The sequence below is a fragment of the Mobula hypostoma genome, chromosome 1 (assembly GCF_963921235.1).
Source record: "Mobula hypostoma chromosome 1, sMobHyp1.1, whole genome shotgun sequence".
In the NCBI taxonomy this organism is placed as follows: Eukaryota; Metazoa; Chordata; class Chondrichthyes; order Myliobatiformes; family Myliobatidae; genus Mobula; species Mobula hypostoma.
In genome coordinates, this window is record NC_086097.1 from 31,754,497 (window position 1) to 31,780,558 (window position 26,062).

At 45.7% G+C, this 26,062-nt stretch overlaps 1 protein-coding gene and 1 pseudogene across 2 annotated transcripts in view; one reads left to right on the forward strand and one right to left on the reverse strand.

Moving 5' to 3' along the window:
- Positions 1 to 26,062, forward strand: part of LOC134345245 (coiled-coil domain-containing protein 170-like) — a 125,045-nt gene that overhangs the window by 81,920 nt on the left and 17,063 nt on the right. For both annotated transcript variants that reach the window (XM_063045623.1, XM_063045613.1), the window contains exon 9: positions 23,089 to 23,289. In XM_063045623.1, coding sequence (XP_062901693.1) covers positions 23,089 to 23,289 — 201 coding nt within the window. The remainder of the gene's footprint in view (positions 1 to 23,088; positions 23,290 to 26,062) is intronic.
- Positions 3,121 to 3,678, reverse strand: LOC134352690 (sin3 histone deacetylase corepressor complex component SDS3-like; annotated as a pseudogene).

A 26,062-nucleotide genomic window follows, 5' to 3' on the forward strand; every position in this document is an offset into this window, starting at 1 on the left:
TAGCACCACTCAGCCAGATTTTCAGTTTCCCTCCTATATGCTGATTCATTACCACCTTTGATTTGGCCAACAACAGTGGTGTCGTCAGCAAATTTACATATGGCATTGGTGTGCTTAGCCTCAGTCGTAAGTGAGTAGAGCAGGGGGCTAAGCTCACAGTCTTGTGATACACCTGTGCTGATGGGGATTGTGAGGAGATGTTTTTGCCAATCTGAACTGACTGGGGTCTGCAAGTCAGGAAATCGAGGATCCTATTGCGCAAGGAGGTATTGAAGCCAAGATCTTGAAGCTTATTGATTAGTTTTGGTGGGACGATAGTATTGAATGCCAAGCTGTGGTCGATAAAGAACATCCTGATGTATCAATAGACAATAGACAATAGGTGCAGGAGTAGGCCATTCGGCCCTTCGAGCCAGCACCACCATTCACTGTGATCAAGGCTGATCATCCACAATTAGTACCCCGTTCCTGCCTTCTCCTCATATCCCTTGACTCTGCTATCATTAAGAGCTCTATCTAACTCTTTCTTGAAAGCATCCAGAGAATTGGCCTCCACTGCCTTCTGAGGCAGAGCATTCCACAGATCCACAACTCTCTGGGTGAAAAAGATTTTCCTCAACCCCGTTCTATATGGCCTACCCCTTATTCTCAGACTATGGCCTCTGGTTCTGGACTCCCCCAACATTGGGAACGTGTTTCCTGCCTCTAGTGTGTCCAATCCCTTAATAATCTTACATGTTTCAATTAGATCCTCTCTCATCCTTCTAAATTCCAGTGTATACAAGCCCAGTCGCTCCAATCTTTCTACATATAACAGTCCTGCCACCCCAGGAATTAACCTTGTGAACCTACACTGCACTCCCTCAATAGCAAGAATGTCCTTCCTCAAATTTGGAGACCAAAACTGTACACAATACTCCAGGTGTGGTCTCACCAGGGCCCTGTACAACTGCAGAAGGACCTCTTTGCTCCTATACTCAACTCCCCTTGTTATGAAGGCCAACATGCCATTAGCTTTCTTCACTGCCTGCTGTACCTGCATGCATACTTTCAGTGACTGATGTACAAGGACACCTAGATCTCGTTGTACTTCCCCTTTTCCTAACTTGATACCATTCAGATAAGAATCAGCCTTCCTGAACTTGCCACCAAACTGGATAACCTTATACTTAACCACATTAAACTGCATCTGCCATGCATCTGCCCACTCACCCAACCTGTCCAAGTCATCCTGCATTATCATAACATCCTCCGCACATTTCACACTGCCACCCAGTTTTGTGTCATTTGCAAATTTGCTAATGTTACTTTTAATCCCTTCACCTAAATCATTAATGTATATTGTAAATAGCTGTGGTCCCAGCACTGAGCCTTGCGGTACCCCACTAGTCACTGCCTGCCATTCTGAAAGGGACCCGTTAATCCCTACTCTTTGTTTCCTGTCTACCAACCAATTTTCTCTCCATGTCAGTACCCTTCCCCCAATACCATGTGCTCTAATTTTGCCCACTAATCTCCTATGTGGGACCTTACCAAAGGCTTTCTGTCCTTATCTTCTGTCTTCTGTATCCGTCTTTGCTGTCCGGATGTTCCAGTGTTGAGTGAAGAGCCAATGAAATGGCATTTGCTGTGGATCTGTTGTGATAGTGGGCAAATTGAGGTAGATCAAAGTTGCTTCTCAGGCAGGAGTTGATATGTTTCTTCACAACCTCTTAAAGCACTTCATCACAGTAGATGTAAGTGCTACAGGGCGATAATCATTGAGATAGGTTGCCACATTCTTCTTAGGCACTGATACAGTATAATTGAAGCCTGCTCGAAGCAGGTGGGTACCTCAGATGGTGGTTAATGTTTCTTTGTTCAATAGTAGCAAGGACAGGGCAGGAGACTACAGGCTGGTGAGCCTGAGTTCAGTTGTAAGGAAGTTACCAAAGGTAACTCTGAGGGACAAGATCGACCATCACTTGCATAGTCAAGGCATGATCAGGAATAGTCGGCATGGTTCTGTGTGTGTGTGTGTGTGTGTGTGTGTGTGTGGTCATGTCTGATAGACATTTAGGAATTTTTCAAAGAGGTAACTAAGGGGATAAATGAAGTTAGGACAGTAGATGTTGTCTATATAAACTGTAGTAAGGACTTTGACAAGGACCTGCCTGGCAGGCTGATCTGAACTGTTGTGTATGTGGCCTGGTTACACAACAATGCTATTAATAAAAATGCTGGAGACGGGAGCTAAGGTTCATGGTTCTTTACTGGCAGAAACCAAACTCAGCACACACGTACAGATCAATACGCGCCTAATAGTGCATGCTCAATATGCGCCCAGTAGCGCATTCAACGACGTGATACTAAAACTTAAAGTAGTCTCTTATTATACTGTAGGCTATATGGTACACTCCTCCCCTTTTATTTTAATAGTGTATCAACTGTTTTTTTTACTGGGGCACTATGCTAAACAAATATGTTTACCCTTAACATACAAATGCCTACCGTTTGTTTACTTAGTAACTAAATAATATCAAACTAAAACAAAGTAACATAATAATATCAAATTAGCCTTTTTTTACTTTTGGTCTAAGATCCATTTATAACTCGAGTCTCGGGGGGGGTCTTCTCTGCCTCTCTGGGTAATATCTGTCAATAAATTTGTTTGTTTAAATACAGATTTCCATATAAAAGTCATGAAAAGTTGACCTCTGATCATAGGGAGTTAAGAAGATGTGCGCCTCCAACTTGCTAAGAGTTCTAGGCAGCAGATTGCCTCCATATAATGAAGACTCCTCTGTGCAGCTGTACTAGATATATATGCATCTTTGTGCTATCACTTGTCTTCTTTACCCATATCTCATTTGTTCCAACTGAGCTAATTACACAGCCAATCTTCATATTTGCCTTAGATTCCAAATAGATAGCCTGACCTTTATGATACCATCTCTTATCGTAATATAACTTTCCATCTTCTATTCGTGCTTCATATCTTTGTGCTACTGATTCAGCAGGAATGCTGGGAAGATGCTCAGGAGAAGACTGAGTCTTTTCGGAGATTTAAGCTTATTGCAAGTTCACAGATCTTCCATTATCTGTTCATCTGTCTGTTAATAAGTAATTTAACTGCGCAGGTGCAGGTTTTTGTCTTTTGTCTGTAATTGGAACAGGGTCATTGGGTCTCCTCCTTAGTTTCCTAGTCATTATTGGCTTTACCTCCATAGAATCTCCTGTGAGTTCCATTGTTAGCCTCTCATTCTCAATCATCTTTTTCTTTTCTTCTAACTCAATTGTTTTATCTTCAAATTCCTTCACTGCTGCTTTCTTCTCTTTAATATAATTCCTTTCCACTTGTTCTGTCTCCAGTTGCAGAAAAAGCTCTGCATTTCGTATTCTTTCCTTGTATTGTTGATCTAGTTTCTTCATCCTTTTCTGATACTCCTGCAAAGTGCCTTCCTGTAACTGCTGTAGCTATCTTTTGAGAGACGTCAATTTCTCCTGGTACATCTGCTCTTTTACTTCCAGGTAGTCTTCATTATCCTGCTTATTGGCAATATCTGTCTCACTTGCATCCTCTGTATCTTCATCTGAGTCATGGCCACGGATACTGCATTCATCCTCATCGTCGACACTGTCTAGCTCCTCATCGTCATTGTAATAGTCGACAATGGGTGAGAAGAGAGCTGCAGACATCTTCCCTGCCGAGCTGCCCTCCTTTGTTGACACATCTAGTGCCTTGATGTTGTACCAATCCAACTGGATTTTCCTGAGCCATTCACGTCCCAGCAATGATGGTCCTCCATTTTTCAGTACATAGAGGTGCAGCTGCTGTGTTTTATCTCCACAGGTCACTGTCACTTTAATTTTGCCTCCGGGATGCACTTTCTGTCCTGTGTAAGTCTTTAGTAGAAGGTTAGTTCGTTTCAGAGATAGGTGCGAAAACAGTCGTTTGTAGTCATGTACAGAGATCACTGTTAAAGCTGGGCCTGTGTCCAACTCCATTTTCAGTCTCACGCCCACCACTTGTGGAGTGATCAATATTACTCTTCGATCATCTGTCTCTTTCACGCTGTGAAGTTGCCAACAAGACAATTCACTTTCATCGGAGTCGTTTTCATCAGAACTGCCTTCTTTCATTTTGTGTACCTTGTTTTATTTTCCCTTCTGGGGTTTCTTGTTTCTCTGTATTTTGCCCTTATTCTGCTGTTTACTAGCTTTTCATACTCTGCCAATGTGGCCCCGTTTGCCACAGTTTCTGCATTCTTTGTCTTTAATTCAACAGTCATCTGGGTCATGTGACCTGTTCCCACAATGGTAACATTTCTTTCCTTCATTCCTGTTCAGTGACATTTTATTTGTGGCATATTCCAGAGACTTCTGTTGTATCTGGGAAGCACCCCATGCCGCTGTTTCTGTTGATATTGCAATGTTTAGCGCTTTCTCAAATGTAAGGTCTCTTTCACACAGAAGCTTCTTCTGTGTGGTTTCATGGTGCATGCCACACACTAACCTGTCCCTCAATGCATCTGACAGACCAGCTCCAAATTGACAATGTTCTGATAATTTGCACAATTCAGCACAATATTCAGAAATGCTTTCATTTTTGCTCTGATTCTGTTTGTGAAATTTAAATCTTTCAGCAATGACCAGTGGTTTGTGGTTTAAATGCTGTTGGAGGGTGTCTACTATTTGCTTGAACGTTTTGTCAGCTGGCTTTTCAGGAATTAACAAGCTCTGTAGCAGACCGTATGTTTTTGCTCCCATCATACTGAGTAAGACGCTGACTTTCTTTTCATCATTAACACCATTAGCCTCACAATATGACTCTACTCTCTCAATGTAGGTTGCCTAGTCTTCAATGCCACTATCAGATGCTGTAATGGTTCCAATCATCGCCATCTTTGTTATGTTAATTTAGCCCCACTTTCCCCTTGTTTTCTTTTTGACTCGTGTCCTTTTTGCTAGCGCCACGAGTGCACTCCGTCCCGATGCATGTGTCACTTCTTTTTATCTCCCTTCTGGGGCAGGCAGACCCTCAGTCCCCGGGGGTCAGCGCCGGCTGTGGTCTCGGCTGGATGTGCCGTGGCTCGGACTGTGTCTCTTGGTCTCCTGACGTTCCTGACCCCGGCTGTGCTCCCGCTTCCTTTCAGACTCGCAGTCTCGCTCTGCCTCCTTCTCCCGCTCCTTGGCTCGTTCCTTGCATTCTTCCTCCGAGTGTCGTTATCAACTAAAACTTGGCGTTCCGATAAGATGTAGGTTCATTAACCTCGTCGCCAATTTGTTGTGTATGTGGCCTGGTTACACAACAATGCTATTAATAAAAATGCTGGAGACGGGAGCTAAGGTTCATGGCTCCTTACTGGCAGAAACGGAACTCGGCACACACGTACAGATCAATATGCGCCTAATAGCGCGTGCTCAATATACGCCTAATAGTGCATTCAACGACGTGTTACTAAAACATAAAGTAGTCTCTTATTATACTGTAGGCTATATGGTACATGAACGATTCAGTTGTATGAGTGAAGTAGTTTCAGAGGTTGGCTGATACTAGAACTAGAGCTTCTAGTTCGAGTTCTAGGTTAAGGGTGAAGGATGAAATAGTTAAGGGAACCTGAGGGGGAACTTCTTCCAACAGATGGTGGTGCAAGTGTGGATTGAGCTGCCAGCAGAAGTGGTGAATGTGGGTTTGATTGCAACATTTTTAGAGAAATTAGGTTAAAGTTCATGGATGGGAGGGATATGGAGGCCTATGGCTCAGATACAGAATGACTGTTCGTTGTGGATTAGGTAGGTCTATTTCTGTGCTCTAGTCCTCCAACTCTGTGACTATAACTCTACCCAACCTCTCCCTCCAGAATTTCCTTGAGTCCTGGCACTATCGTCATAAATCTTCTCTGCATTCCTGAGCAATTGGCAAAATGCAGGAGGAACTCAGCAGGTCAGTCCCGATGAAGGGTCTTGACCCAAAACATTGACTGTCCATTTCCATCCATAGATGCTGCCTCACCTGCTGGGTTCCTCCAGCATTTCATGTGGAGGGAGGGAGGGAAGGATGGAAGAAAAGAAGGAAGGAAGGCTGGCTTTAGAAGACTTTATTTGTCACATGTAATTTGAAACATACAGTAAAATGCGTCGTTCGTGTCAATAAATCAGTGAGAATTACGCTGGGCAGCTAGCTTCCAGAGCCAACATAGTATGCCCACAACTTACTAACCCCAATCCATGCGTCTTTGAAATTTAGGAAGAAGCCAGAATACCTGGATGACTGTATTGGTTCACAGGGAGAACGTGCAGACTCCTCATAGACAGTGGCAGGAGCTGAGCCCTGGCTGCTGATCATTGGCTGGCACCGCAAAGCAATACGCTAACCCCTACCATCTCCTGTGTTTTTTTCTGTTCACATTCTTTCCGGTTTAATAAAGCCTTTCTGATAGCGGGACAGCCAAAACTGTACACAATACTCCAAGTGCTGTCTCATCAATCTCAAGTTCTGTTACTTTCTTTCCCTGGAAGTGTGTCTCCAACATTTTTTATAGATTCTGTATCACTTCCCATTTCAAAGCAATTCTCTGTATTAAAAATGTTTCCCTATCTCCGTCTCGTTGTTCCACTGAATACCTTTAATCATGTCCGCTGTCAGACACCCCTCCTGCTGGGGAAATTGTTTCTCTGTGTTTGCTCACACACAAGCTGCTGTAATTAAGAACAATTTCTACATCTGCTTCTCCGCTCCGAGCAACACCAGCTTCTAGCATGGGACACCTGCTGGATACTAGCATGGACAGAAGATAGACTGACTGGCAGGAGGCAAAGAGTGGAAATAAAGGGGGCCTTTTCTGGTTGGCTGCCAGTGATTAGTGGTGTTCTGCGATGTTGGGGCTGCTTTATTCATGTTATATGTAATGGTCTGTATGATAGAATTGATAGCTTTGTGACCAAATTTGCAGTTAATACAAAGATAGGTGGAGGGGCAGGTAGTGTTAAGGAAGCAGGGCATCTGCAGAAGAGTTTGAACAGATGAGGAGAATGGGCAAAGAAGTGGCAGGTAGAATACAGTGTCAGAAAGTGTATGGTCATGCAGTTTGGTAGAAGGAATAAAGTGTAGACCACTTTCTAAAGGGAACAAATTCAGAAATTAAGGGTGGCAAAGGACTTGGCAATCCTTGCGCAGGATTCCCTAAAGGTGAACTTGTACATTGAGTTGGTAGTAAGGAAGGCAAATACAATGTTAGCATTCATTTCAAGAAGATTCAACTATAAGAGGCAGGATGTAATGCTGAGGTTTTATAAGGCATTGGTCAGACAACATCTGGTGTGGTATTAGGCTCCTTATCTAAAAAAGAATGAGAGTGCCCAGAGGAGGTTCACGAGAATGATCCTAGAAATGAAAGGGTTAATGTATGCGGAGCTCCAGCTGCCTCTAGACCTGTGCTCACTGGTGTTTAGAAGAACGGGGGGGGGGGGATCTCACTGAAACCTTTTGAATATTGAAAGGCCTAGATCGTGGATGCTCAGAGAATGTTTCCTATAGTGGGGGTGTCCAGTGGCAGGAGGCACAACCTCAGAATAGGAGGACGTCTCTTTAGAACAGAGATGAGGAGGAATTTCATTCACCAGAGGGAGGTGAATCTATGGAATTCATTGCCACAGGCGGCTGTGGAGGCCAAGAAAGTGGAAGTTGATAGGCTCTTGATTGGTGAAGGTGCCAGAGGTCACGGGGAGAAGGTAGGAGAATGGGGTTGAGAAGGAAAATAAATCAGCCATGATGGAATGGCTGAGCAGACTTGAAGGGCCAACTGGCCTAATTCTACTCCTATGTCTAATGGTCTTCTTCCATCTTCCCAACTGTGCAGTCATCATTTCTGACATTTGAACATTAGAAACTTACAGGAGACACTCTCCCCCATCACCTACTCTATCCCTTCCCACTGAATACCCTCCCACAGTTCACAGGCACTCTTCTGCAGCCCCCCATGCCAATCTGTCCCTCCTACAGCTTATGGACACTCTCTTCCATCCCAACTACCTCCCCAACCTTAAAATCCCCTCCCTCAGCCCTTGGACATTGCTGACTCCCCCTTCCCACTGAATCGTCTCCCACAATCCACGGACACTGATTCTCTCCCACAACTTGGAGAGATTATTACCCCATCATCCACTCTCTCTTACCCATTGAATCCCCTCCCACAGTCCAAGGACATTCTCTCCCATCACCAATTCTACCCAGCAACTGAATTCTCTTCCTCAACCTACGGACACTCTCCTCTAATCCAACATATACTTTCCCAGAGCCCGCGGACCCTCCCCACTCATCACTGACTCTTCTGCCCCCACCAAATCCCCTCCCAATTTATCCCCTACTACCAACTCTTCCCTCGCCTACTGAAACCCCTCCCACAGCCCACAGACACTCCCACCTGTCACCAACACTTCCCACCGACTGAATCCCTTCCCTCAGCCCACAGACACTCTCGTGCCATCACCAATTCTCCCCTGACCTACTGAATCCCCTCCCATAGACTACGGACACTCTCCCCCATCACTGACTCTCCCTCCCACCCACAGTTCATGAACACACATCCCTTTCCTAACTCTCTCCCTGCCCACTGAATCCCCTCCCACAGACCACGGACACTCTCCCCCGTTACTGACTCTCCCTCCCACCCACAGAGTCCATTTCCACAGTTCATGAACACATTCTCCTTTCGCTATCTCTCCCCCATCCTCTGAATCCCCTCCTACAGACCACGGACACTCTCTCCCATTGCCCACTCTACCCCATCCCACTGAAACTCCTCCTACAGCCCATGGACTCTCTTCCCAGGCACTGAATACCCTCTCGCAGCCCACAAACACTCTTCCTGTCACCAACCCTCCCCACCCATTGAATCTCCTCCACAGACACTCTTCCCCCATTGTCAACTCTCTCCCAACCCAACGCATTCCCTCCCACAGTCCACAGACAGTCACTCCTTATCACCGACTCTCCAGCCCCAGAGAACCCCATTCCACAGCCCACAGACATTCTCCTTCATCACCAGTTCTCCCCTCCCACAGCCCCAAGGACATACTCTACAATCACAGACTCTCCTCACCCACTGAATCCCCTCCCATAAGACCATAAAACATAGGAGACATACCATTCAGCCCATCGAGTCTCAACTGCCATTTTATCATGGCTGATTTATTATCTCTCAATCCCATTCTCCTGCCTTCTCCCCGTAACCTTTGTCATCCTGACTAATCAAGAACCTATCAACCTCCCACAGCCCCTCGTACACTCTTCCCCATCACTGACTCTCCTCACCCACAGAATCCCCTCCCACATCTTCACAGACTCTCTGTCCCATCAGTGACTTTTTCCCCACCAACGGAATGCCCTCTGACAGCTCTGCAGACATTCCCTCCCATCTCTGACCCACTGAGGTCCTCCAGCTGTTTGGTTTTGGCTTCTATTCCCTAGCTGGCAGAGCAGATCAAAAGTGGAGGGCTATTGTCACATAGGAACCCTCCTATGACAGCCCCATTTGGAGCTCCAACTCATCCACAACTGATTGTGTCATGCAGGTTATGTGTAAGTTAGGATGACTTAAGTTTATGTTAACTATGTTTGTCGTGCTGGTAATGTACTCTATTGCTGCTACTACAATTAGTCAACCTTCATGGCATTTATACCCTGGATCCGTATGCCCATGACAATAAACTTGAACTTCTAGATCGGAAATAGGAAATGTCGTGAACACTTCCTGCAGGATCAGGAGCAGTCTGGGATTCCAATAGACCAGCTTTTGCAGATGGAATACTCGGGGGATGCAGTTTGGAAAGTCAGACCAGCATTGGACTTGTATTATGAATGTTAGTCACTGTGTATTGTTCTGGAACAGAGGGACCTAGGAGCACAGGTGCATAGTTCATGGAAAGTGGCATCACAGGTAGACAAGGGGGAGAGAAAAGCATTTAGCAAGCTGGCCTTCATCAGTCAGAGCACTGAGTTAGGAGTTGGACATGATGTTGCAGTTGTACAAGTCATTGTTGAGTCAGCACTTGGAATATTATGGACAGTTTTGGCCACTCTGTTATAGGAAAGACGTGGTTAAACTGTAAAGAGTGCAGAGAGGATTTACAAGAACGTTGCCAGGCCTGAGTTACAGGGAGAGGTTGGCCAGCCTAGGTCTTTATTCCTTGGAATATAGGGGAATGGTGGGGGCGGGGGGGAGCGGGTGATCTCACAGAAATGGTTAAAATTATAAGAGGCAAATATAAGGCAGATGGTAACAGTCTTTTTCCCAGGGTGGGGGAGACCAAAATAAGGGGGCATAGATTTAGGATGATAGGGGGTTTAAAAGGGACCCGAAGGGCAACTTTTTCACGCAGAGGGTATATGGAATGATTTGCCCAAGGAAGTAGTTGAGGCAGGTACAACAGTATTGTTTAAGAAGTATCTGGGTAGGTACATGGAGGGGTAGGGCTTGGAGAGGTTTGGGCTGTATGCAGAAAATAGGGACTGGCTGGTTGGGCACTGTGGTCAGCATGGACTTGTTGGGGCGAAGGGCCAGTACCTGTGCTCTGTTGTTCTATGACTCTATTTTGTACTCTTCCTTGCTGATTTCAATGTCTCTGAATGTATTATCATACCTTTCCAAGAAGGTGGACGATATTTCTCTGAAATGTCAATGCAGTTCGAGTTACCTCTGTCAGTCCTTTGCTTTCGCAGTTATCCTGTGTTCATTGTTTGTTACATTGATTGGTAGCTGTAATGTTGTCCCTGTTGTTGAACTGTGTGCTCTGTCTGTGACGTCTTATCAGTGCGATAGAGCTTTCTATCGATGATAGCTGGCTGAACTTGCTTCAATCAGTCTGTGGCAATATCAATTCTTATGTCAATACTCTGGTTGTTAATCAACACCTTTCTCCAAAAGTCTGTCAGTTCACACAGTTTTGCACGAATTCTGTACAGCTCCAGTTCCTCATTGTCTGGGGAACCTATTGGAAAATCAATTCTGTTGTTTTGAATTGACACTGTAACCACTTTCATTGCTCATCTTAACCTAGGATCTGTGGGTATTTACCATTCTTTTGCTAAGACCATAAGACATAGAAGCAGAATTAGGCCATTCAGCCCATTGTGTCTGCTGCACCATTCCATCATGGCTGATTTATAATCCCTCTCATCCCCATTCTCCTGTCCTCTTCCTGTAACCTTTGATGCCTGACTAATCAAAAATCTATCAATCTCTGCTTTAAATATACCCAATGACTTGGCTTCCACAGCTGACTGTGGCAACAAATTCAATACCCTTGGGCGCAAGAAATTCCTCCACATCTCTGTTCTTAAAGGAACATCCTTCTATTCTGAAGCTGTGTCTTCTTTTCCCAGACACTGCTGCTATTAGAGACATCCCCTCTGTCAGGTAGTGTTGAGGAGGCTTGAGCCAAAAGCAGAGCAGCAGAGATGATTTAGCAGTGAATGATTGCTGTAATAATAAAGTTATCACAAAATAAGAGAGAACAGATATTTAACAAGTTAAAGCAGCAAGGTAACTGAAGGCTAGGAGCAACTGATTGAGGCTGGCTGGTTTGATGAGTGAACAAAAGGCTGTGGATGGGGGGGGGGTTTAAATAGGCTGCAAGTGACGCGTTGGAAACAAATGGCAGGTGACTCCTGTGAGCTGGGCGGAGACTGCTTTGTAGGCCTGACACTCTCCACATCCACTTTGTCTAGACTTTTCAATATCCAGGAGGTTTCAATGAGATCCCCCATCACCCTTCTGAACTCCATCGAGTACAGGCCCAGAGACATCAAATGCTTCTCGCATATTAACCCTTTCATTCCCAGGTCGTTCTGGACCCTCTCCAATGCCAGCCCATCCTTTCTTTGATAAGGGGCCCAAAACTGCTCACAGTACTCCAAGTGTGGTCTGACCAAAGCCTCAGCATTGCATCTCTTGATTTCATATTGTAGTCTCTGAGAAATGAATACTGACATTGCGTTTGCCTTACTCACCACTGACTCAAGTTAATGTTATGGGAGTGCTGGACTATATCTCCCAAGCCCCTTTGCACCTCGAATTGCTGAATAGTCGTCTCATTCAGATGATGCTCTACACTTTTATTTCTCCTACCAAAGTGCAAACTAAACTAAGGCGTGCCTGGAACGCGCTGCTGGAAGATGATCTCACATGGCATCCGGGTGGACTGGTACAGGATTGGAAGGAGTCAGAGGGCAGTTATTCAGACTGGGGGCCTGTGACGAGCGGTGTGTAGCGGGGATTGGTGCTAGGTCCACCGTTGCTTATCTGCTTGGATGAATATGTTGTTATCCTAGTTTGTGTATGACACCAGAATTGGTGCCGTAGTGGATAGTGACAAAGTTCGTCTAAGTTACTGCAGGATTGAGATGAACTGGGCAAGTGGGCCAAAGAATGGTGAAGTGGTAGATAGGAAAATTGCTTTCTTATTGTCACATGTAGGGTGAAATACATTGTCCATATAAGTGGGCATTGGGGTGTACAAGGGAAAAATGCCAAATTAAGTGTTACAGTGACAGAGAAAGTTACAGGCAGCCTTTAAGGCCATCACAAAGTAGATTTTGAGAACAAGAGTTCTGAGGTGTTGGATTTGGGAAGATAAATCAGAGCAAGAATTACTCAGTAAATAGGACAGCCTTGAAGTGTGTTAGTAAATTAGTGTATTAATTGCCACATATTCTGAGGTGCAGTGAAAAATGTTGTTTCACATACCATCCACACTGATCATTTCATCACAGTGCATTGAAGTAGTACAGTGGAAAACAATAACAGAATGCAGAATAAAGTGTTACAACTACAGAGAAGGTGCAGTCCAGGCAAACGATAAAGTGCAAAGCAGTAACAAGATAGATTGTGGGGTCACGAGTCCATCTTATTGTACTGATGGTTCAAATGGTTCCGTTTATTATCAGAGAATGCATACAGTACACAACCTGAAACACTCGTCTTCGCAAATATCCACGAAAAACAGAAGAATCCCAAAAGAATGAACGAGAGAATAACGTTAGAATCCCGAAGCCCCTCTACCCTCCGTCGGGCAAGCAGCAGCAAGCATCAACCTCCCTCCTTCCCTCCACCCGTTTCAGCAAAAAGTGACAGTGTCCACCACCCACCAAGCAACAGCAAAGCACCCAAAGAGAGACCATGGTCTGCAGTCAACAAAAACTATTGTTTACCAGACAGATGGACACGCCACAGTCTCTGTCTGTCTGTCTGTCTCTCCCTCCCTCCCTCCCTCCCTCCCTCTCTCTCTCTCTCTCTCTCTCTCTCTCACTCTCACTAACATGGGACAGAGATATCACCCATTTTCACAGCGAAAGGGGACACTGACGGTCACTGTTCTGGTGTTACAGTCTGCCACGTCTTATTCCAAGACTCCTGACTCGAGAATCGGCAGCGAACTCTCCCCCCATCAGGAGAAAGAGAGAGAGAATGCGACCGCTCGACTACAGAGACCTCCGCCTACACATCCACCGCAACAAATCCTGATGTTCCTTCTTCAGTGACATCTCAGTGGGCAACACCGGCCCGGAATCAGTCGGCCCCAGAGGCACCATCTTCCAAGCGGGGCCTGGAGGATGTCGGAAAACGATCGGCTGACGAGCTCCAGGAATGGAAACTCATCGGCCATTCAAAAAAAAAATGCAGTTTAAATGCCACTTGCAGATCAGGACCTCGACAGAACCCCAACCACACTGAAAAGGGAAAAAAGAGGCATTAAAGAGAGGAATTGAAGCTGTTTCCGCAGATGAGCTCAAAGAGGCAGCCACTTGGCATTACCTTAACTCTACCAATGTTTTATAACTGTTGTTGAGCACCAGACAGAACTGAACAAGGAGACTCAGTGATACAAGTACATAGTTCCCTGAAAGTGGAAACACAGGCATTCACGGGCTGTTGAGTACAGGACTGCAACTATACAGGTTGCTCGCGAGTCTGTACTTGGAGTGCTGTGAGCAATTCTGGTTGTCCAGCTACAGGAAGGATGATATTAAGATGGACAAGGTGCAGAAAAGATTTGCAAGTATGTTACTGGGACTGGAGGGCGTGAGTTATAAGGAGAGGCTGGGATTTTCTTCCCTGGAGCAAAAGAGGTTGAGGGGTGACCAGACAGATAGACATAAAATTATGTGGGATGTAGATAAGGTGAACAATCACAGTCTATTCCTTACGGTAAGGGAGTCTAAAACTCGAAGGCACAGGTCTGAGTGAGAGGGGAAAGATTTAAAGTGGACTTGAGGGAAGTTTTTCACATAACAACTCATAAACACAAGAGACATAGAAACATAGAAGATAGGTGCAGGAGTAGGCCATTCACCCCTTCGAGCCTGTACTGCCATTCAGTATGATCATGGCTGATCATCCAACTCAGAACCCTGTACCAGCCTTCCCTCCATACCCCCTGACCCCCGTAGCCACAAGGGCCATATCTAACTCCCTTTTAAATATAACCAATGAACTGGCCTCAACTGTTTCCTGTGGCAGAGAATTCCACAGATTCACCACTCTGTGTGTGAAGAAGTTTTTCCTAATCTCGGTCCTAAAAGGCTTCCCCTTTATCCTCAAACTGTGACCCCTCGTTCTGGACTTCCCCAACATCGGGAACAATCTTCCTGCATCTAGCCTGTCCAATCCCTTTAGGATTTTATACGTTTCAATCAGATCCCCCCTCAATCTTCTAAATTCCAACGAGCACAAGCCCAGTTCATCCAGTCTTTCTTCATATGAAAGTCCTGCCATCCCAGGAGTCAATCTGGTGAACCTTCTTTGTAGTCCCTCTATGGCAAGAATGTCTTTCCTCAGATTAGGGGACCAAAACTGCACACAATCCTCCAGGTGTGGTCCACCAAGGCCTTGTACAACTGCAGTAGTACCTCCCTGCTCCTATACTCGAATCCTCTTGCTATAAATGCCAGCATACCATTCGCCTTTTTCACCGCCTGCTGTATCTGCATGCCCACTTTCAATGACAGGTGTATAATGACACCCAGGTCTCGTTGCACCTCCCCTTTTCCTAATCGGCCACCATTCAGATAATAATCTGTTTTCCTGTTTTTGCCACCAAAGTGGATAACCTCACATTTATCCACATTAAATTGCATCTGCCATGAATTTGCCCACTCACCTAACCTATCCAAGTCACCCTGCATCCTCCTCACAGCTAACACTGCCACCCAGCTTCGTGTCATCTGCAAACTTGGAGATGCTGCATTTAATTCCCTAGTCTAAGTCATTAATATATATTGTAAACAACTGGGGTCCCAGCACTGAGCCTTGCGGTACCCCACTAGTCACTGCCTGCCATTCTGAAAAGGTCCCGTTTATTCCCACTCTTTGCTTCCCGTCTGCCAACCAATTCTCTATCCGCATCAATACCTTACCCCCAATACCGTGTGCTTTAAGTTTGCACACTAATCTCCTGTGTGGGACCTTGTCAAAAGCCTTTTGAAAATCCAAATATACCACATCCACTGGTTCTCCCCTATCCACTCTACTAGTTACATCCCCAAAAAATTCTATGAGATTCGTCAGACATGATTTTCCTTTCACAAATCCATGCTGACTTTGTCCGATGATTTCACCACTTTCCAAATGTGCTGTTATCACATCTTTGATAACTGTCTCTAGCATTTTCCCCACCACCGATGTTAGGCTAACCGGTCTATAATTCCCCGGTTTCTCTCTCCCTCCCCTTTTAAAAAGCGGGGTTACATTAGCCACCTTCCAATCCTCAGGAACTAGTCCAGAATCTAAAGAGTTTTGAAAAATTATCACTAATGCATCCACTATTTCTTTGGCTACTTCTCTAAGCACTCTGGGATGCAGACCATCTGGCCCTGGGGATTATCTGCCTTTAATCCCTTCAATTTACTTAACACCACTTCCCTACTAACATGTATTTCCCTCAGTTCCTCCATCTCACTAGACCCTCTGTCCCCTACTATTTCCGGAAGATTATTTATGTCCTCCTTAGTGAAGACAGAACCAAAGTAGTTGTTCAATTGGTCTGCCATGTCCTTGTTCCCCATAATCAATTCATCTGTTTCTGTCTGTAGGGGCCCTACATTTGTCTTAACCAATCTTTTTCTTTTCACATATCTATAAAAGCTTTTACAGTCAGTTTTTATGTACCCTGCAAGCTTTCTCTCATAATCTTTTTTCCCTTTCCTAATTAAGCCCCTTGTCCTCCTTTGCTGGACTCTGAATTTCTCCCAGTCCTCAGGTGACCTGCTTTTTCTGGCTAATTTGTATGCTTCTTCTTTGGAATTGATACTATCCCTAATTTCCCTTGTCAGCCACAGGTGCACTACCTTCCCTGATTTATCCTTTTGCCAAACTGGGATGAACAATTGTTGTAGTTCATCCATGCGATCTTTAATTGCTTGCCATTGCATATCCACCGTCAACCCTTTAAGTATCATTTGCCAGTCTACCTTAGCTAATTCACGTCTCATACCTTCAAAGTTACCCTTCTTTAAGTTCAGAACCTTTGCTTCTGAATTAACTATGTCACTCTCCATCTTAATGAAGAATTCCACCATATTATGGTCACTCTTACCCAAGGGGCCTCTCACGACAAGATTGCTAATTAACCCTTCCTCATTGCTCAATACCCAGCCTAGAATAGCTTGCTCTCTAGTTGGTTCCTCGACATGTTGGTTCAAAAAAACCATCCCGCATACATTCCAAGAAATCATCTTCCTCAGCACTCTTACCAATTTGGTTCACCCAGTCTATATGTAGATTGAAGTCACCCATTATAACTGCTGTTCCTTTATTGCACGCATTTCTAATTTCCTGTTTAATGCCATCCCCAACCTTACTACTACTGTTAGGTGGCCTGTACACAACTCCCACCAGTGTTTTCTGCCCCTTAGTGTTATGCAGCTCTACCCATATCAATTCCACATCCTCCCAGCTAATGTCCTTCCTTTCTATTGCGTTAATCTCCTCTCTAACCAGCAATGCTACTCCACCTCCTTTTCTTTCATGTCTGTCCCTCCTGAATATCGAATATCCCTGAATGTTGAGCTCCCATCCTTGGTCACCCTGGAGCCATGTCTCTGTGATCCCAACTATATCATATTCATTAATAACAATCTGCACTTTTAATTCATCCACCTTGTTACGAATGCTCCTTGCATTGACACACAAAGCCTTCAGACTTGCTTTTACAACACTCTTAGCCCTTATACAATTATGATGAAAAGTGGCCCTTTTTGATTTTTGCCCTGGATTTGCCGGCCTGCCACTTTTACTTTTCACCTTACTACTTTTTGCTTCTACCCTCATTTTACACCCCTCTGTCTCTCTGCACTGGTTCCCATCCCCCTGTTGTGAACTAATCTCCTCTCTCCTAGTCTCTTTAATTTGATTCCCACCCCCCAGATGTTGGAAATTCAGAGCAACAAACACAAAATGCTGGAGGAACTCAGGCAGCACTTGTGGAGGGGAATAAACAACTAACGTTTCGGGTCAAGACCTTCATCGAGGCTGGAAAGGAAGGGGAGAAACCAGAATAAGAGGGTGGGAAAGGGGTGGAGTGAGAACAGGTGAGGGGGAGGTGGGTGAGCAGAGAAGGGGGGAAATAAAGTAAGAAGCTTTGAGGTGTTAGGTGGAAGAGGCAAATGGCAGAAGAAGGAGAATCTGATAGGAGGGGACAGTGGACCATGGAATAAAGGGAAGGAGGAAGGGAACCAGAGGCAGGTGAAGAAAAGAGAAGGGGTAAGAATAGGGAAAAGGGGGAAGGAGGAGAAATTACAGAAGTTATAGATATTGATTCATGCTGTCAGTTTGGAAGTTGCCCGGATGGACTATGAGGTATTGGTCCTCCAACCCGAGTTTGGTCTCATCATGGCAGGAGAGGAGGCCATGGACCAATATATCAGAATGGGAATGGAAAGGAGGGTAGTGAGTGTGTAGAATGCACTGCTAGACGAAATAGAGGAGGTGTGAACAATTACAATGTTTTAAAGACATTTAGACAGATAAAGCCAATTGGAACTAGCTTGGATAGACATCTTGGTCGGCATTGGCAAGTTGGGCTGGAAGGCTTCTTTCTGTTCTGTTTAACTTTGTAACTTTGGCATTAATGTGATGAGTGCATTGCCATGGCAGATGTGTTGAATTAAAACAAATAGTGAAAGTTTATTTGGATATACAAATGGGAAGAAGGCGGCTGAGGTAAGTGCAGAACCTCTAGGGAACGAGGCTGGTGACTTAATAACAGCAAACAAAGAATCCAGAAATGTTGAATAAATATTCAGCCCCCACTATGGAAGACATCTCTAATATTTCTAAGATATCAGACAAGCTAATTTCAAGTTCAAGTTTATTATCATCTAACTGTACATATATACAACCAAATGAGACAAAGTTCGTCTGGACCTCAGAGCACCCACAAAACATATATCGCACACAGCACATAAAACAGAATATTAGCATCAATAAGTTAATAAAATATTTCAAAAAATGCATATAGTGTGCAGCACAGGTAAACAATAAACAGTCCAATGTTCCTGCATGCTTCAAGGCAGCCACTCTTGTTCCAGTGCCCAAGCAAGCGATGGTAAATGGCTTAAACAGTTACCTCTGTTTGTCTGGGCTGCACAATCTCTCAGCGCCTGACCAGTATGTTGTCCAGCCCCATGGCTTTGTACGGGTTTACCCTGGGTAGGATGCTCTTCACCTTGGCTGTGGCCAGACAGGGTGCCTGTTCCTTAGGGGGAGAGGAGGCTTTCCTTGACGTCACATCACTCATTGTGTCAAATCATGCATAGAAGGCACTCACCCTATCAGGAAGGGGGGTGCTGCTGTCGTTGATGCACAGGGTGGACATGTGCTGTCTGTTCTGGTTTACATAGCTTCCCACATGCACCGCGTGTCCCTGGGGTCACAAAGGTGTCTGTGGATTTCTGTGCCTACTCACGCTTTACCTTCCTGATGGCATGGGAGAGCGCAGCTCTTGCTGGCCTTAGAGTCATCCTGTCTCCAGATCTGAAGGCAGTGTCCTGATCCCTAAGCAGTGCACAAACCTTTGTGAAGGTTGAGCGAAGACATAATAGAAATGTTTAAAATTATGAGAGAGATGATAAGGTGGATGATATCAGTCTTTTCCCGAGGGTGAGGGGAACCTGAGCGACAACTCTTTCATGCAGAGGGTTTATCTAGATTTGCAAGAGACGTTTGACAAGATGCCACAGAGAAGATTGATGGATCATTTTAAAGCCCTTGATAGAGTCCTACAGCCCATCTGGTCTGTGCTGAATATGTTCTAGTTAGTGGAAAATGTCTGCTTGCATTTTCCCTATCCATACCCCTCATAATTTTGAATATCTCTATCAAATCTCCCCCCATTCTCCTGCATTCTAGGGAATAAAGTTCTAACCTATTCAAACTTTGCCTATAAACCAGATCCTCAAGTCTGGGCAACATGTGACCAGAACTGCACACAATATTCCAAACTCAGCCTCTCCAACATCTTATTCAGCTTCAACATAACACGGGTTAGGAAGCTGTGGGCATGCTATGTTGGCGCTCAAAGCACGGCAAGCTTGCGGGCTGCTGCCAACACATCCTCAGACGCTGCTGCTCATTAACACAAATGTCACATTTCACTACACGTTTTGATTTACACGTGACAAATAAAACTAACGTTCTGATCTTTAGGTCTTGGCACTTTGGCCTTTATTGCAAGGGGGTTAGAGTTTAGAAACTGGGAGGTTTGCTTCCAGTAGTATGTGGTGTTGGTGTGGTCACACCAGTTTTGGGACCCTTATCCGTAGTTACTGGAGTTCCGGTTAAACGGCGGCACACTCGGACACAGCAGCCTATCTGAGTCCAAACAAATGTGCAATCGTTCGTCCTTTATGTCTTTTTTGTGTACGCAAAGCACAAGTACTCTTGAACTTGAACTCGAACTAAATGGAGGCAGTACAAAGGAGATCCATTCGGCGCGTTCCTGGGATGAGAGGGTTTTTCCCAGGGGAAGAAATGGCTGATACAAGAGGCATACTTTGAAGGTGATGGAAGGAAAGTATAGTCCAGCATTTGCCGGGTTCTGTGCTGTAGTGCTCTGTTATTCTGTGACTCTCTGGGGGTTGCGGGCGGGGGGCTGCGGATGTCAGAGGTAGTTTTAAACAGAGAGCGGTGAGTGTGTGGAGTGCACTGCCGAGGCTGATGGTAAAAGCAAATGCATCAGGGATATTTAAGACACTCATAGATAGACATATTGTTGTTTCTTTCTGGGCCTTGTGGTGCATCGGGTGACAACCTTGCCATTTCTCTAGCATTAATCTGTCTTTTTTATGAGGGCGAATTGCTAGCTCGATGCTCACCCAGCACGGATGGAAAGTCATGCAAGGAGCCGGCCGGATTTGAACCCAGGACCATTTGGCTTGAAGTCCAATGTTGATGCCACTACACCGCGGGCTGGCTAGATAAATATGGATGATAGAAAAATGAAGGGCTATCTAGGAGGGAAGGGTTAGATTGATTTTGGAGTCGGTTAAAAGGGTTGGCATAAGACAGTAGGCCGATGAGTCTGTACTGTTCTATACTCACGCCCCACGCCTGTACACGTGCTGGTTGTCTCAGTAAAATGCAATAATAAGAAAGAAACCGTTACATAGCTTCAAAATGATCTAATGCGTGACAAGTGTGAGTCACCAATGTCCTTCAACAAATCCAGGCTAAGCCCACCACCCTCAGCTCCAACGCAGAATGGCTTCACGAATGGCTGATTACAAGGTAGGACACTTAAGCCATTGATACATTGGAACAGACTGATCAACAACTGACGCTGGTGATGTTATACAGTGGCAAAGTTGACACACCACATGGCTCTGCTGCCCAGTCAGAATTCGAGCAGGGACATGCACACAAAGATACAGAGAGAACAGAGTGTCTCTATTGCAATGAATTATAGGCTGGAATTCAATCAAATCAGCCGGTACTGAGGAAAAGGGAGTTTATACAGAGAATAAGAGACAGCTGAGAATCAGATTTTTTCAATTCATTTCTGGATCTGGCTGTCACTGGCTCGGGCAACACTTATTACCCATCCCTGGAACAGAGAACAAAGAGTACAGCACAGTACAGGCCTTTCGGCCCACTATGCTGTACTGACTTTTTAATCTCCTCCAAGATCAATCTTGCCCCTTCCTCCCACGTAAACCACTTTTCTGTCATCCGTGTGCCTGTCTAAGGGTCTCTTAAATGTCTCCAATGTATCTGCCTCTACCACCACCCCGGCAGTGTGTTCCACACACCCACCACTCTCTGTGTTTACAAAAACCTACCTCTGACATTCATAGTATACTTTCCTACAACCACCTTTAAATTATGCCCCTGGTATTAGCTATTGCTAACCTGGGAAAAAGTCTCTGGCTGTCCACTCTGTCAATGCCTCTTATCACCTTGTACACCTCTATCAAGACATCTCTCATCCTCCTTCGTTCCAAGGAGAAAAGCCCCAGCTCGCTCAACCTATCCTCATAGGACATGCTTTCTGATCCAGGCAGCATCCTGGTAAATCTCTAAACATTCCACATCCTTCCTATAAAGAGGTGACCAGAATCGAACTCGATATTTCGAGGGCGGTCTAACCAGTATTTTACGGAGCTGCAACATTAGCTCGTAGCTTTTGAGCTCAATCCCCCAACTACTGAAGCCCAACATACAATATCATACACCTTTTTAACCACCCTATCAACTTGTGCGGCAACTTTGAGGAATCTATGGGCATGGACCCCAAGGTCCCTCTGTTCCCCCACATTGCTAAGAATCCTGCCATTAACCCTGTGATCTGCCTTCAAATTCCAAAGTGTATCACTTCACACTTCTCCAGGTTCAATTCCATCTGCCACTTCTCAGTCTAGCTCTGCATCTTGTAAATGTTCCATTGTAACTTACGACAACCTTTTACACTGTCCAAAGCATTACCAACCTTTATGTCATCTGCAGACTTACTTACCCAGCCTTCTACTTGTCCTTGAGAAGGTGCCTGTGAGCTCCCTTCTTGACACACTCCCTTCTTGTCTGTCTATGAAGGTGCCCCTGCAATGCCATGGTGAGGGAGGTTCAGATTAATTCCCAGATGGTGAAGAATGAAATAGTTATAGGCTGGGATCTAATCCATCGGTTTGGAGGGGAGGTTTATATATAGAATAACAGATCCCCAGGAGTGGGTTACAGGCTGGAACCCAGTGCATGGTTTTAGAGATTTTATGTATAGAATAACAGTTCCCTGGTAACACACGTAAAATTTGCTGGTGAACGCAGCAGGCCAGGCAGCATCTATAGGATGAGGTACAGTTGACGTTTCAGGCCGAGACCCTTCGACAGTCCTGATGAAGGGTCTCGGCCTGAAACGTCCACTGTACCTCTTCTTATAGATGCTGCCTGGCCTGCTGCGTTCACCAGCAATTTTTATGTGTGTTGCTTGAAATTACAGCATCTGCAGATTTCCTCGTGTTTGCAGATCCCTGGTAGTGGGTTACAGGCTTGGGATTTAATCCAAGGATTTGAAGGGTTTATATATAGAACAACATATCCCTGGGAGTGGGTTACAGGCTGAGATCTAATTCGTGGGTTCGAGGATTTATATACAGAATAAAAGATCCTCTGGAGTGGGCTACAGGCTGCGATCCCCTCTGCCATCCAGTTTCTAGACAGACATTGAACTCATGAACACTACCTCATTAATTTTTTATTTGTTTTTTTTGCACTACTTAACTATTTAATAGACATATATAGACTTAATATAACTCAGTTTTTTTGTTCTCTATATTTTTTGATCATGTATTTCATTGTACTGCTGCCGTAAAGTTAACAAATTTCACGAAATAAGCTGGTGATGTTAAACCTGATTCTGATCTGATGAAGTGTTTGGGGTTTTTTATATTGAGTAACAGATCCCCAGGAGTGGGTTACTGTCTGGGATCTGATCCCCGGCTCAGGTGTCGAGGCCTCATTCCTGTGTTGTGTAGGGTGGGGGCTGGTTTTGAGGCTGGCAGGGGCAGGGCTGTGTGACTTTAACAGGCGCCATGTAAAAGGCTGTTGTCTTTGGCAGAAGGTGACCAGGCTGGAGGAGGAGGTCATGAAGCTGAACAAGCAGGTGGTGAGTCAGAGCAAGCTGTACCACGAGGCGATGCGCCGAGCGCGGAGGGCCGAGGAGCAGCTGAGTGATCGCGAGGAAGTCCTCAGCCACCTGGAAGGACAACTTGCCACCAAGAGTCTGCTCAAGGATGGACATCAGTTTGAGAGGCAGAGGGTGAGTGAGGTACATCTTCAGTACCACTCGTCCCACAGTGTGACTCTCCCTCAGTACCTTCTCTCCTACAGTGTGACCCTCCCTCAGTACCACCCCTCCCACAGTGTGACCCTTCCTCAGTACTACCCCTCCTACAGTGTGACCCTTCCTCAGTACCACCCCTTCCACAGTGTGACCCTCCCTCAGTACCTCCCCTCCCACAGTGTGACCCTCCCTCAGTACCTCCCCTCCCACAGTGTGACCCTTCCTCAGTACTACCCCGCCTACAGTGTGACCCTCCCTCAGTACCACCCCTTCCACAGTGTGACCCTCCCTCAGTACCTCCCCTCCCACAGTGTGACCCTCCCTCAGTACCTCCTCTCCCACAGTGTGACCCTTCCTCAGTACCACCCCTACCACAGTGTGACCCTCCCTTATTACCGCTGCTCCCACAGTGTGACTCTCCCTCAGTACCTCCCCTCCCACAGTGTGACCCTCCCTCAGTACCTCCTCTCCCACAGTGTGACCCTTCCTCAGTACTACCCCTCCCACAGTGTGACCCTCCCTCAGTACCTCCCCTCCCACAGTGTGACCCTTCCTCAGTACTACCCCTCCCACAGTGTCACCCTCCCTCAGTACCAGCCCTACCACAGTGTGACCCTCCCTCAGTACCTCCCCTCCCACAGTGTGACCCTTCCTCAGTACAACCCCTCCCACAGTGTGACCCTTCCTCAGTACTACCCCTCCCACAGTGTGACCCTCCCTCAGGACCACCCCTACCACAGTGTGACCCTCCCACAGTACCACCCCTCCCAGTGTCACCCTCCCTCAGTACCTCCCCTCCCACAGTGTGACCCTTCCTCAGTACCACCCCTCACACTGCGTGACCCTCCCTCAGTACCACCCCTCCCACAGTGTGACCCTCCCTCAGTACCTCCCCTCCCATAGTGTGACGCTCCCACAGTACCTCCCCTCCCAGTGTCACCCTCCCTCAGTACCTCCCCTCCCACAGTGTGACTCTCCCTCAGTACCACCCCTCCCAATGTGACCATGCAGCGCACACTTATCTCCACACAGGACTCGTCTCTGGATGTGACTCGAATTTGTGATCTTTTGATAACATTGACTCTGATTCAGGAAGCCAGCACAAACTGAAAGCCACCTTTCAAAATGAGTTCTGTGGAGCCCCTGGGGATCCCTTGGGAAGAGATCTTGCTGGTGTGTAGGGAACGGGTTTAGAGATCCCTCCTTGGTACGCATGGAAGTAGATCTCAGAGGGTAGAACTTCCTGCCTCGTTCTCTTTCTGATCCTGAGGAGCACTGAGAGTTGAGTGATGAGGAGCTCTGTCAAAAGACCAGCACAAGCACAGTGGACTGAATGGCCTTGCCCTGAATCACTCTGGATGTACTTGCCATTCTGGAAGGCTGATTTTGCCGGCAGTGTTTTCAATACTTGTAGTGCACTCAGTGACTTTGACTAGAGCGTTGCCTCTCATCACCTCTGCCTTTTTGGTTGTTTATCTTTCCCTGAAATGAATTCAAGGAATATCAATTTGAACTGCTGTTTTTTAAAAAAAATTAGCTCACCTACTTGCTCATTTGCCATTTAATTTACTTCAATGTAAACGTCAGAGAGGATGCTGTTATATAACACACTGCTTCACAAAATATCACTCAGCAGAAGAACATAAAAATTGGGAACATATTCTCACTCAAGCAATCATTTAAAGTTTTGAATCATCTTCTACTTCAGTGGAATCTTCCAGCACCATCCAATTTTCCTCAACTCCTTATGATACGACCATGAGACATAGGAGCAGAATTACACTGTTTGACCCGTCTGGTTCTTTCTCCCACTTGATTGTGGCTGATTTGTTATCCCACTCAACCTCACTCTCCTGCCTTCTCCCTGTAACTTCTGATGCCCTTACTAATCTAGAATCTATCAACCCCTGCTTTAAATATCCCAGTGACATGGTCTCCACAGCCGTCTGCGGCAATGAATTCCACAGATTCACTACCCTCTGGCCGAAGAAATTCCTCCTTATCTCTGACCTACAGGGATGTCCTTGTATTCTGAGGCATGGCCCTCTGGTTCTGGACTCCCCCGATACTGGAACCATCCTCTCCATGTCCACACTACCTAGACCTTTCAACATTCAATAGGTTTCAATGAGAATCCCCCCTTCATTTTCCTAAACTCCAGTGAGTACGGGCCCAGAGCCATATGTTGAAAGATTGGAGCTACTGGGGTTGTATACACTGGAATTTAGAAGGATGAGAGGGAATCTGATTGAAATATATAAGATTATTAAGGGATTGGACACACTAGAGGCAGGAAACATGTTCCCGATGTTGGGGGAGTCCAGAACCGGAGGCCACAGTTTAAGAATAAGGGGTAGGCCATTTAGAACGGAGTTGAGGAAAAACTTCTTCACACAGGGAGTTGTGGATCTGTGGAATGCTCTGCCTCAGAAGGCTGTGGAGGCCAATTCTCTGGATTCTTTCAAGAAAGAGTTAGATAGAGCTCTTAAAGATAGCGGAGTGAAGGGATATGGGGTGAAGGCAGGAAAAGGGTACTGATTGTGGATAATCAGCCATGATCACAGTGAATGGTGGTGCTGGCTCGAAGGGCTGAATGGCCTACTCCTGCACCTATTGTCTATTGTCTATTGTCATTCAGCGGTCTGCATACATTAACCATTTCATTCCCGGGATCACTTTCATAAACTTCCTCTGGGTCCTCTCCAATGCCAGCTCATCCTTTCTTACATATGGGGCTCAAAGTGCTCAC